The sequence below is a fragment of the Heptranchias perlo genome, chromosome 11 (genome assembly GCF_035084215.1).
Source record: "Heptranchias perlo isolate sHepPer1 chromosome 11, sHepPer1.hap1, whole genome shotgun sequence".
NCBI lineage: Eukaryota > Metazoa > Chordata > Chondrichthyes > Hexanchiformes > Hexanchidae > Heptranchias > Heptranchias perlo.
The window spans coordinates 41,287,687-41,302,059 of NC_090335.1; the positions used below are offsets into that span (position 1 = coordinate 41,287,687).

General features: G+C 43.1%; 1 protein-coding gene across 1 annotated transcript in view; it reads left to right on the forward strand.

The window, feature by feature from the left end:
* Window positions 1-7,987, forward strand: part of epha6 (eph receptor A6) — a 475,249-nt gene extending 467,262 nt beyond the window's left edge. Inside the window, exons 14-15 of the mRNA XM_067992840.1 lie at window positions 4,050-4,199; window positions 7,453-7,987. Coding sequence (XP_067848941.1) covers window positions 4,050-4,199; window positions 7,453-7,567 — 265 coding nt within the window. The 3' untranslated portion in view covers window positions 7,568-7,987. The remainder of the gene's footprint in view (window positions 1-4,049; window positions 4,200-7,452) is intronic.
* The last annotated feature ends 6,386 nt before the right edge of the window (window positions 7,988-14,373 follow it).

Here is a 14,373-nt window from a genome sequence, read left to right on the forward strand (position 1 = left end):
TCTTCTTCACTGCCTGTCATTGCTGCTGTGTAATTGTTGGATGGTGGGCCGGCTGTCAGTTTTTCATCCCTCAGATGTAGTGCCCGGCAACAGCAGAGCTGCATGTGGCATCTAGACAAGTGTTAATGAAGCTCATTCCTAACAGCCTAAGCTCGTTCAAAAGGAAGCTTTGGGATTTGACTTTCTCGGGTGGCATACATTCTAGCACCTATGATTTTAATGTCTTTATCCTTTGTAGGCAGAACTTTCGAAATGGCTTGTGGCATTTTTGAGAAGTTCTGTCTGATATTCACAGCTGTAGACCTTACGACCATGTTGCATCATCCTCTATTAAAGAGTACCTTACATTTTTTTTGTTTCTGGAAATAAAAAGTTTTTAAAAAAATAGAACGGAGAGAGAAAGAGAGACGGAGCAAAGTATTGGTGACAGGGTTAGGGTGTCCATATACTTTTATGTTTACACAAAATTGTTTTTAGTGCATATTTCAGTTCTCTAATGTTCATATCAGAGTAATTAAGCTTCTCCTCATAGTTTAATGGATCAGTTCACTGCTAAATTAGGTATTGAGCATACAGACTGGAGAAGGGTGTGGTAGTGTAATGGTTATGTTACTGGACTTGTAATCCAGAGGCCTGGACATGGAGAAAATGGGCACTAAATTGGGCCGTGTAGCGCCCGTTGTTTCGGCGCTAAACGGCCTCTCCAACATCCAAGATGGCATCTTGGCTGCGCACGCACGTTTCCAGCGTGGTGTGTGTCGGACGCCATCTTGGTATAAGAGTTAGCGCAAGTGCAAATATCAAACGCCGGAAGCAATTAAAGTAAGGAGAAAATGGATACAATCAGTGCGCAACGCTGATTTAAAGTGATAGACACCATTTTGGGACTTAACACTCAACTCAAAGCACAGTCTTAACCCCGACCAACTGAATGTATCTTAGAGTGCCTGGAGGACCCCCACCAGCGCTATTTAAAGGGACCATGCAGGAATTACAGGTTAGTGGCTGGATTATTGCTTCTGGCTGCCGAGACATTTATATCTGTTTTTGGAGGTCTCCTATACTTGAATACTAGGACACGGGGACATAGCCTAACATTTAGAGCCAGGACATGCAGGAGTGAAGTTAGGAAATGCTTCTACACTCAAAAGGTGGGAGAAGTTTGGAACGCTCTTCTGCAAATGGCAGTTGATGCTAGCTCAATTGTGAATTCTAAATCTGACTTTGATAGATTTCTGTGAACCAAGGGTATTAAGGGAAATGGGGCTAAGGCGGGTATATGGAGTTAGGTCACAGGTCCACCATGATCCCACTGAATGGCGGAACAGGCTCGAGGGGCTAAATTCTAATATCACTTGCTGCCTCCTGTTATGTGCCACCTTCTTCAGCAAGAAAGCGGGATGTGTGTCTGGGTGATGTGCCTGTCATAGTTGGATAGCTGCCAGTTTGTGTGGCCTGTGAGTTGTGGGTGGGCGGCTTGCAGCAGTGGTAATGTGTAAGGTTGAGAGGAAGCATTTGATTGGAAGAGCTGAGTACTGATAGAAAGAGTTTGTTGGTATGTGGGTGATGGGAGGTGTATTGCGTGGAGCAGTGGATGTGGCTTGTGGTGTAGTTGGTAGGAGACACCTCTTGATAGTTGACCTCAATCACCTTGACCACTCATGTCAAAGCATTGAATTTCTTCCTGTACTGCATCCATGCTCATGATGCTGTGCTCCTGGCATTGACTTCGTCCCCCACTGCCTCTTGGGTATATGTCTGGAGGGCCTTTTGCCCCCCTCCCCCACCCCCTGCAGATATACATGTCCCTCCTTCTGTCCACCTCTTGCACCAAGGACTCTAGTGCATCAGCAGAGAACCTTGGTGCATGCACTCTCGCAGGCGTGGTACAAACTCAGATCGGCAGATTGGTGAGGTCTGGCATGCAGATTGGAGGATGTGGGATTTAGTAGTGCGCAACGTTTATTCAATGTTTTAACATAACTCATCAGTTTGTAAACATAGGAATGGGAGCTGCGTCTGTGTTTCACATGTGCATTTCCATTCAGACTCGTGCAGACAGCAGACTGCTATCTTCAGCAAGTAACAGGTACCAGCTACCTTTAAGAGATTTTTAAGAGACAGCCTGCCTTTTAAGAGATTGGAGCTCCCCCTGCTAGTGGAAAGTGCGAATTGCATTGAATCCTCGTTCAACGCTGATTCGGAATGCTGCTTGCAGATAAATCCTCAGGCCTGACGAAAGTCTCGTCCTGCCTGCGCAGGGGCCATTGGGCGCGGGGTAATAGCGGATCGCGCTACCCCCATCCAATAATAGGCCCTATCCAATTTTTTTCCCCCTATGGGTTCAAATTCTACCATGGCAGTTTGAGAATTTGAATTCAGTTCAAAAAAATCTGGAAAAGAAAGCTGGTATCAGTAAAAATGTCGAATTGTCGTAAAAACCCAACTGGTCTGGCCTATATGTGACTCCAGTCCCACACCAACGTGGTTGACTCTTAACTGGCCCCTGAAGTGGCCTAGCAAGCCACTCAATTCTATCAAGCCGTTACAAAGAATTACAGCAGTTCAAGAAGGCAGCCCACCACCACTTTCTCAGGGTAACCAGGGTCGGGCAATAAAGCGATGCCCAAATCCTGAGAATTTTTTTAACATTTGAACTCTCTACAATATTAGCTTCCACAGACCTGTCTATATCAGAAACCTGAGTTCATCATGCCTTTTTCTTTATTGCTTCCTGGCCTGTTTTTTGGCGTAAAATTGTGCCCAGATGTGCATGCATGGCTTCTGTCCCCACAGTCTGCATATTTCTGGCCCCTATTTTCTGTTGGACTTTATTTCTTTTTTCCTGTTTGAAGCATTTTTCTTCTCTGTTTCTTCCTCTTCTTTATAACTGGTTAATTGTTATACCCCAGTCCATCACCGGCATCTCCACATCATGGTTATATATTGGGGCTCGATTGTACATGAGCAGCCTGGGACTCCCATGGTCTGTACATGTGCAGTGAAGCCCTATTTATTGCTGGATCCATTTTTTTTTGTTTTACAGTAGGGAAATAATTCATTGGATGATTTTTTTTTCACACTATGGACCAATTGCGCTTACATGATTAAGCCCTATTTCTATTCCGGTTAAGTTACGAGGAGAGATTACACAAATTGGGGTTGTATTCTCTAGAGTTTAGAAGGTTAAGGGGTGATCTGATCGAAGTTTATAAGATATTAAGGGGAACAGATAGGGTGGATAGAGAGGAACTATTTCCGCTGGTTGGGGATTCTAGGAGTAGGAGGCACATTCTAAAAAAAGGGTGGTAGAAGTTTGGAACTCTCTTCCGCAAATGGCAATTGATGCTAGCTCAATTGCTAAATTTAAATCTAAGATAGATAGCTTTTTGGCACCCAAAGGTATTAAGGGATATGGGCCAAAGGCAGGTATATGGAGTTAGATCACAGATCAGCCATGGTCTTATCAAATGGCGGAGCAGGCACGAGGGGCTGAATGGCCTACTCCTGTTCCTATATTCCTATGTTCCTATCTTAACTTTTTCTAATGTTTCCGGCTATTTTTATTGTTTTCCTCTGTATTCATTACTGATATTGCTCACTAGAACCTTAAAATCCTATTAAGTGACTAATTGCAGATCTGAGTAAATGAGGATATTTCTGGCTGACTTTTTTGTGTGTTCAGGGCATGAACTGTGACAGTGAAAAGCACACACGTGATAAAAGGTGCTCAAATGTGTTTTGTTGCTGCTGTTCTGGGTTAAGCTGAATTGTTAAGTTCTCTTTTTCCCATCTGATGTAACAGTGCAGCCTTTTTGGGCATGGTCCAAATAATGTATGCATCTTTGGGGATCAGGCAGAAAAGTGGAGTTGAGGTCGAAGATCAGCAATGATCTTATTGAATGGCAGAGCAGGCTCGAGGGGCCGTGTGGCCTACTCCTGCTCCTATGTTTATGTGTAATTGTTGGAAACTCATGCTGGAACAAGTACTACATTTTGATTCTGAATGCTATGAATGCAGATGATTTTTTAATGCTTTTTTAATACAGATTACCAGAATCACCAGGTGAACTCCCAGAATTCCCTTTGTTTGTCTCAGTAAATGATTGGCTGGACTCAATCAAGATGGAACAGTACAAGAACAATTTCATGGCTTCAGGCCTCACAACTCTGGATTCTGTCACAAGGATGAGTATTGAGTAAGTGGATTATAACATCATGCACTCTTATTGTGAATGACCAAATCTCAGTTCACTGAGACCATTGCCTGGGTAGCATTCATATTCACTGGTATATGATCTTAGACTAATGTTTGCATGGTTTGCACCATCAAAGAGCCAAAATTGTGATCCTGGCTAAATTGAGCCATGCCTGCAACCAATTGAGCTGATACTGCCCCATAATGTGAGGTCAGCTTATTTTGAGTATCTAGTGGCGCTCTAGGCATATCGCGCATAATGTGCTGAGGGTGCCATAGGGCTCAATCAGGATTATCAGATGTCAGAAGCCAGTGAAAGGCTGCTGGTTTCCTGTACAATGGCGCCATTATTTTTTTTGCATTAGTCAGCCATTGAGGACTTAAGTTCCCCTTGCTTAATTTGGTTATTGAAAGATGAAAACAACAGCAGCAGCAAATAACGGTAGCCCCTATATTAGGGAGTGTGCCAGCCAGTAGTATTTTTTTTCTCCCACTGCTTCCCTTGAAGCATTCTTTCTAGACAGGTACTGAGCATCTGGAGCACCATTCCAGTATTCTAGTCACATTATGGAGAGGCTCCTAATTTAAATAAATTATAGAGCCTTAATAAATCTTGGTACATTTTGTGTGCAGGTTCCCAATATTCTACACACTGGCCAGCTGGCTACATTGGGCTGTACTGAGCACACCAGGTGCATGGTAGGCTTCAGTCCTTCAAGCTTGACAATATGGGGAGCCAACACTCAATGCACATCAACATAACAGGTACTGGCTATCGTATTGTCGACCCCCAAGTGATGGACACAAATCCAGTGATGCAATTCCTATTAGTCACTTGCCAAAGCTGTGTCTTGTAACATCTGTGAATCCTCCTTTTTACCCCTCTTCCACCTGATGATACCCTTTTCCTCCAATTTTAACTTCAGTTAAACTTAGTAAAAACCTCTCTCCATTGCTCCACCATTATCTAGTTGTTTCTCAGATAGATCTGTTGGATCTCATACTCAGAGTTCTAGTAAGTATCTTTCTCCATCATCCTCTAGCTGTGCACCACCAGACTTATTTGTCTCCTATCTCAATTCCCTTACTCCCACTCCATTTTTCCTATTTTAAAACTTGCTCATGTTCACTGTATTCCCCCTTATCCTTCAAACCATCAATTTATTGCCCTTTATCAGTATTTTCCTGTGTTAAAGAAGGTATTACTAATTCTCAAATTTCCGGTTACCTTGTAAGTTCTGATCAGAATGATTTTAGCAATGTTTCACGGATGATTTTGCCTATGTTATGCACCTCATAAGCTCTGCTCTTGATCACTTTGGTGAATCATCTGTCATTTCATTGGATGTCTCCAAAGTCATTGACAGAGTTTGGCACTGTAATTTTCTGAATAAGTTACCATCTTACGGTCTCCTTCATGGCTACTGTATTTCATTTCTAATTTCTTTCTTTGCCTATACCACAGTTGATAATTCATCCTCTGACTCTTTTACTGTTAGCTCAGGTGCTCCCAAGGGTACTGTCTTCTTTCCTCCTCTGTTCCCTTTTAAAGGGATCCCACATCCCTTGATCCATGTTCCCAATGCTCCCACACCTCAGCTTCCCCAGAACTACCAATTCCCAGAAACCCTCACTATTGCTCCCATATATCAATATCATACTCCTGAACCAGTTTCCCAACACTATCATCACTCAGATCCCCATCACAGCACTGCCACACCAGACATACTATCTCAGACCCCCCACCACCACACACACACACACTACTGCCATACCACACAAGCAACATCCAAGACCCCTCTACTACCATGTACCACTCTGGCACTCCTCTACTTGTGCTCCTATGTATCTAGACCCTCTTCCACTCTTCCCACATCCTGAGAGCCCTCTCCCATTCGTACCAATATTGGTGCCCCTTTCTCAGTGTTCCCAAACACTAGAATCTGACATCTACTTCCACAACTCCTGCACCTCAGGATCCGAGATGGGACAGAGTGCCCATTTGATATCCTAGCAATGGGCTGCTTCCCCCCGAGAGACATGCAGAGATTTATTTCTATAACTAGTATGCAAGGACAAAAACACCCTCTAGCTTATAAAGTCTTCATCAACCATCGCAGTGATGGAATGATGTACTGTATCATTTGTTGCTTAGCTTTACATTCAACTAATTTGAGAACCGTGGTGGGAGCAATACAAATGTCAGCTGGTCTAGACTATTATCTGAAGCTGGTATAAACTTGTCTGGGCATCGCTGGAGAATACACTGTTGATCCACTGACCTGTCTTCTGCCTGAGTGGGGTTTGGTTAGCATTACCACCACATTTAATGTAGATTGATATTCATTGTGCAAGAAGGCTGACATTTTGTAAACCTCAAAGTAGAAAATTAGAAAAGATCAATTGATCTCCAGTATGCTCTGGGGTTCTCTTTCCCTCTTCTTTCCTCTTTTCTATGAAAAAAATCCTAAGGAAATACCTTACATTATGAAGATGAACAACCATTCAGCGAATCTTGCTTTTATAAAAAAGCAAGATTTTTAAATAATGTGAGGCTTGATCGGACAGCTCCCATCCCCATCCATGTCTGAATTCTCCATACTCTATACCTCCCAGATGCTCCTTGTTATTTCACTGTCTCAACATGATACCCCCCACAACCCACCATTGTATGAATGCCTCCCATTCCTCCTCTCATTTGCTTCAAATTCCAAATCCCTCTACCCATTTACAACCTTTCCCTATCTGGAGGGTGAGTTTAAAATACATGGCGTGCCAGGGGAAGTGGAAATTTGAGGAGACAAGCTGGGAGAGGTCAGACATGGCAAATCAGGCAGCAAAAGGTGGGCTCATTCCCAAAATATCAAATTGTCTTCTATGCCTCAGAATTATTGACAATTTTTAACATGCACACAAGCTAAATATTGGTTATAAGATTTTATTTATCAGAAGCTTTTCAATACTAGCCTTCTTATCTTTATAGCTAGCACACGCAGAAGCATGAAAGGGTAATAATTACAGTGTCACTTTTGCTTCCTTTATCTGTGTCACATGTTTCCTTTATTCCAGGTTCTCCAAATGTAAAAAGCTGAGATCACCATTTGCACTCATTTCTCTATTCCTCAACTGCCAGCTGATTCCCTATTAGATACCAGAAGGGTGCCTTCCTGGTCACAATTGATAGCAAATTTTCATAAACTTCCAACCTTTAGCATACCATGAAATCACATCAGTTTTACTCTGTTTTGTTCCAGTGATGTGAGAAGAATCGGGGTCACATTAATAGGACATCAGAGACGAATAGTGAGCAGTATACAGACTTTGAGACTGCACATGTTCCACATACAGGAGAAAGGATTTCATGTGTGAATGCTCTATAAATGCCACTGAGTTGTGACCCAGCAATTTCAGTGAGAGAACATTTTATAACTACAATGCCTAGCTTTGCCTCTTTCAAAATACCACCAGACGTTGACAGTTGGCATTTGCTTCATTTGGACAAGTTTTCAATATGAATCTTAATCCTCTACAGGTTTCCATCCTTTAGCTAAAACTTTACAAACCAATTACCCGTAGAGCTAACAAACTATTGCTAATAAAGTGGAGTCTAACACACACTAATTGCCAATTTGCCCTTTGTTATTTAAAGAAGACTTCATGTGTAGATGGATACCCCTTATGGTAATATTCTAATAGCCATGTGGCTGCAACAGTATTGATACCTTTAGAATTATAGGTTGAGAAGTAATCTCTTTTCCATGTCTGTGACTGTTTAGCTGCTAATATCAAATGTGCAATCAAAAGGTTGACTTTAACATGTTATTCTTTTTGTAATTTATTCTGTACAGATTTTAAAGTTTTTTTTGTTTTTTGTTTTAGTTTTTGAAATTAATTCTTGGTATGCTAGTATATGGATAAACTAGGGATCAACTGAATTTGAAAGTGTTGAGTCTAGAACTTGCTTACACAATTAAGAGATCTTACAATTTAGCTCATAGGAATAGATGCAGGGGGTTGCATTATTCATTTCATTTCTTGTTGGTATTCGCCTGAGAACAAATTTTATGATGTGTGTAGGTATATTTTTACAGAAGAAAATAATTTGTAATTACCAGTTTAATGCCATCACCAATCTATTGTCTTTCAGTAAAAGTGAGTATTCATCAGGCCTTAATCTGCAATCATTTTGTTCATTGATGCACCTATGTTTCTGAGATTGTGCCTGCAAATATAACTATTAACGCCTCAGCTCACCGTAATCTGTAATATGATTTGTAGCTTGGACTTCTAAAATTCTATTTTATTACCTGAGCCCTCTGGAAAAGTTTTAAGGGGTGATTTTAACCCTACCCACCTGGCAGAAATCGAACGGGTGGTCGGTTAAAATCGGCTGGGTGACTTAGCCACCAACGTCCCGCCTTAATCCCACCGTCTTCATCTGAGCAGGGGGCACGGGTCCCCTCCTGAAGCTGGCAGGGTCCATCTTTTAATATGCAGATCGGGGTCCGATGAAGTCACCAAGCCCAGATGGCAAGTTTAGTTATGGCCTGAGCGGGGAAGCTGAGTGCTCTCCTAGGCCCCACTGGGATAGTTTAGCTCTCCCATGCCCCAGGCTTCCCCTCCTTCTCGGCTGTGAGACCCTTCCAAAACCCCATCCCCAGAACTTACCTTCTTGCCAGCGAGCCTCCCCTTAATGTGGCCGATGGCCTCCTGCTACTTGAATTTCTGCAAGCTGCCACTTCCTACTCGTTTCAGGCAGGTGGCTGACCGGCCGCATGCAGATGAGGCCCGGGAGTCAAAATGGCCTGGGCGTTGCATTGCCAAAGTAGAGGGGAGGGATATTGGCGCTCACCGCATCCCTCGCCCACCCGAATCCCGCTCCAAATTCAAATTTCCCTCTAGAAATTCTGAGGGCTGCTATGTTTCAGTTTTACTTTATTTCTCTAGCTGTTAGCGTCACCTTTTGGATTGTTCAGTTTGTAACACAGAACTGCCAGTCACCTCAGCCCACCTACAGTTTGGTGAATTCCATTGTTTTTAGCCAGCCCACTCCCTGGATGGAGCACTGTAAAGAGGAGAGGTGTGATTTGGGGGAGGAGTATCTCACTGGAAAAATGTAGCACGTACAAGGAATGTGAGTAACTACCAGGAAATTATGAAAATAAATATTCACCAAATATCTGTACAGGCCTCCTGGTGAGGGAATTAAGTGGATATTTTCTGAAGAGATTAAATTGCATTTCTGTAAGAAATTGTGGCATAACTATTTTAGCACCATCCATGAAATGTTCAGAAGCTAATTGAGGAGTGGCAAAAGATTTTTGTTCAGTGCTGCTTATAACAAATTTGCTAGTTACTAATGACCAGGTTGTGTAACTTCAGTAGAATTTATAGCTTTACTGGAAAAAATAATACAGTGGAGTTTACCAGTTAAATAAAAAGAAAATGCTGCAAATCTAAAATTAAAAAATCAGAAAATGCTAGAAATACACAGCAGGTCAGTCAGTATCGGTAAAGAGAAATGAGGGGTCATTGACCCTTCATGAGATTGATTTTGTTGACGGGTCCAAACTGAAACATCAAGGGCCCGATATTAGGAGGGAGGCAGGTTGCCAGCGGGGGGTCGACTGGGCGCGTGGGTAACCCGCCCATTAAAATCGGTGGGTTCCCCACTCGATCGTAAGTAAATTGAAGCCACTTACCTTGGCTTCCAGGTTTCGCACTGGAAAGCTGCGCAGCGGGCGGACTGCACACCCGCATCATAGGCTGTCAGCTGGAGGAGCCCTATTTAAAGGGGCAGTCCTCCACTGACTGATGCTGCAGAAAGGAGCCAAAATTACAGCATGGAGCAGCCCAGGGGGAAGGCTGCTCCCAGGTTTAATGATGCCTCACTCCTGGTCCTACTGGATGGGGTGAGGAGGAGGGGGAGGACAGAGATCTTCTCCCCCACGGACGGGAGGAAGTGGCCTGCCTCTGCCACAACGAAGGCCTGCCTCGATGTGGCAGAGGAGGTCACCAGCACCACCAACATATCACGCACCTGCATACAGTGCAGGAGGCGCATCAATAACCTAAGTAGGTCAGCCGAAGTGAGTACACTTACTCATTCCCCTACACTCCATCTGCCACATCACCACCCCCACCCCACATCTCCTTCTGCACTGCCAACACTACTCTGTCACATCTCTCCTCACACCCACTCAAAGCTTATCCCCATCTTACCTGCACTTACTCACCTCGCCAGTACTCATCCCACCAATGCCACTCAACCCAATCCTCATACAATCTCATGGCTCTATCTCATACTCACCCTCTCATGCATCTCTTTCACGGTCAGCCTCACCCAAGCTGCCACTACCTGCACTGCAGCCACAGGGCATGCATCACATATGTGCAGTAGGAAGCGTGAGGCAAATGTGTTATGAGCAAGAAGGGGATGCACAAGGGTGTTTGAGGGTTTGTCATGGTTTTTACTTATATTACATTGTCACCACTACTGCCACGTCTTGGCCATTCTTGACTGGCTTGTGCAATAATGCCCTTTCATGAGGTTCTCCATGAACACCCTTGATGCCACCCATTGGGTCACCCTACAGTGGGTGTATGTGTAGTTCCACGACTACTTTGTGCAGGTGCCTGTTGCGCAGCACTGTGTTGTGTAGCTCCACGTGGCGGAGATGGATGGCATGCCTGGCGAGGCTGGTGATGTTGCTCGTCCTCCAATGGAGTGATGAATGCAGCAATGGAACCCCCCCCGGCATCCTGACGGTGTGAGTGTGAGGGGGTCCACAAAGTAGGTAAATTTGTTAGCACAGCAGAGTTTAGGGTATGATTTAATAATTTAGAGTGTGGAGACAACGTTGTGGCAGGCAAAACTTTGTCTGAGGTGACAGAGTGCCCTGCTGCAATGAATGAGGGTTTACCCTGCACCTGTTAAATGGACCTTTGCAGCTGCCACTGGCCGCTGGCTGCAACACGTCTGTTTAAACAGGGAGTGTTTCCCCCAGCATGGGAAACACGCTCTGGGTAGTCCAAAATCCGAATCCTCCTAAAATCTCCAACTAATGAGGTCTGTAAACGACCTAAAGTACCCAGATAATGATCTTAAGTGGGATCCCACCAGCTTTGATTGCCGGTGGGAGTCCCGCATGCTGGGGCTGCACGCGCACCAATTCGCGTCATTGGGGAACCCGGAAGTGGGTGGGTTGGAGCCGAGCTCCGGACCCACTCCGGGAATCCCCAATTTTAGGAGCCCCCCCCCCACCCCCCGCCACGAACGCACCCGCTTGGCCATCCGAAAATTGACCCCCAATACTCTGAGATTTCTTATTACAGATGTTGATTGACCTGCTGTGTATCGAGCATTTTCAGGTTTTATTTTGGAGTTTACTATGACTTTAGTTATACGCTGTATAGGGTTTCAAATTTAGTAACTACGTATAACAGGGGAAGATTTGCTCTATTATGTGTAACAAAATGATAAAGTTGTTCTTTATAAATGGCTTTACGGTTTTATTACACATAACACATAGAGGAAGTCTTCCTCTGCTAAATGTAATTATTACATTTTAGAGCTGATTCATTGTACAACTATCGTTTTTCTAAGGTGCCAAATTGAAGGTGAGTTATTATATTTTTCCATTTCCAGATAACTGGAGTTTTTTGTGCATAGATTTTTGGACAGACACTATCTGAAACACTCAATTTTTAACACCCAGCCCTCAATTGGATTTGAACCTAACCCACTTAAATTTAACAGTTGGTGTTGCTGATATCTTCAAGAAGTGATGGCAAATGCAGAGGCATGGTTTTTCTTTAATAAAACAGAAATGTTTGCACTCGGGAGTTTCCAACTTCCAGTTAATGCATTGAGATTTTGTGCTGCTTCTGCTGCTGCCAGTCCTTTGAGAATAGACAATTCAATAAATATCAACGTTGGTGCACAGTGCAGAGTAACTGTGATTCTTCCACTAAATATATTTTGTGACAGGTTTCTAATTAGGGATCTTCATAACTACATTAATTTGAATGTTCCATCCTTTAAAACAACCAAAAATTCTGTTGTAAAAATCATATCACAACTTCAATATTTTATATTTCTAAACATTGCTTTCTGAGCAATGATTCTTGATTTGTTTGTAAATCAACTGTACCTGTGTTCAGCATTAGATGTTAAAACCCAATACTATCCATAACATTATTTTGATCTCTACCCTACTCTCCTTAATATCACTCGGGAGGCAGGAAGAATGTTAGATGTGGACGACTCCAAGAATACAGTCAATGCTGCCTTACTATCGGCTGAGTGGAGATGTTTCTTGCATGGACCACCTGTCCAATTTCCTCCCCTGATTACAATGCATTGTCCTACAAAGCCACTTCCATTTCATGGCCCAGCCAAGGTCTAACAAAGCTTACTTTTGGAAGTAACAGACATTTATGTCAGCCAAGGTTGGGTTTGAATCTCAACTCTCGGCAGAAAATCCAAAGTCCCTGTTTCTAATACAAATAAATTCTCACCTGACCTCATGGATAATAATAAATTTGAGTCTAGTCCTATATACACTGCCAGCACAATGGAATAGCTCACTACTATTAATGGCACACACTAATTCTGATATCTCAATTTCTACATCATATGTTGAAATCAGCAGGATTGAAAAATATTAATAGAGAAAATTTAATTTTTCTCTCTGTATAATTTTTCTCTATGTTTAGTCAGATCCTATTGGTAGTATTTCAATCAAGCTGGAACTAGCAAATTTTCAATCCTGGTAGTATATACGGAGCAGTTGGTTTTACGCTGCAATTTTATTAGACGCATCCTACTACTGGTCTCAGACTTTATTGTTTTTTCCAGTTTTACCCCCTCCTCTCCTGAAGGCAATGTCTTTTATTGAGGTAGTTTCACAGGCAGCATCAGCTTTCCAGTAGCTCATACTAGTCACAGTTCTTCATGTATGAGCCTGAACAGCAAGTATGGGCCCACTGCTCAATCATGTGGGACAGCAGAACTAAGCTTGCTGCTATCTTCACCCAATAGCCTTACACATACATTTCTCAGGAGGGGTCACTGGAAAGTGATCAAGAGCACACGCTATGGCTGAGATCAGCTAACCAAGTACAGACTGAGATCTAAACCTGAGCCTTCCTGGCCTGTATGGTTCAGTACCACATCACGTGCTTTTACGACTGAGCAAGCAAACAGGACTCAAGACTCCACTGACTAAGGCACTGGAGCTCCCACAAATTTATGTTGATTGTTTTCATTTAAAACAAAAAAAAGACCCATTTAATAAACAGTGTCAGAAATGAAATCCCAAAGAAAGGTAGTTTTAATGAGTTAATTCAATACATAGAAATCTTTTCTCAAGACAAGATTAGGAAGATGTCTATTGTGACCATATGACCATAATATAACAATAAATCAATGAGATTTGCTGCATTTATATTATACTGAGCCTCTTCAAGTGTTCTGCTTCTCTTGGCTGCCATTGGTGTGAATTCTCTCCATTTACATTGCACGGCAGATTTCAGAGCACTGGCTCCAACAGATAAACAGCTGCACACGCACTCTTGGGTGTGTGCAGCTGCATAAAACTAGCAAATTGCGACTTTTATTTCTGGCCATGGGTTTTCCCAGATGACCGAGGAAGGTCTGTGCAGAACCATCTATGTGAAAATCAAATTTCTGGTTTATCCAGACAGCCTGATCATTCAAATGGCAGGTGGCACTGTTAGTCACCAGCAACAAAGGTAAAAACTACCTCCTGAAGTGGTTTGCCTTTCTGCTAGTTGTAGCAGAAATGCCTCATTAAACTTTCAACACTTTCACCAAGTGTGGGCCTCTGCCAGCAACAGCAATGTAAGGTAAATGCAGCCCCTATCATAGAATCATACAGCACAGAAGGAGGCCATTCGGCCCATTATGCAGTGCTCTTTGAAAGTGCATCCAATTAGTCCTACTGCCCTGTTCTTTCTCCATAGCATTGCAATTTTTTCCCCTTCAAGTATTACGAATAATGACGGACAAGAAAAGACTCTCTGGTCCATCCAGCCTGTCTCACACATTCGTGATACCATATGTATCACAATATATATACTCCCCACCCCGCACCATGGGTGATCTTCTGGGAAAGGCAAAAAACCAGATTAAAACCCAGGCCAATTTGAGA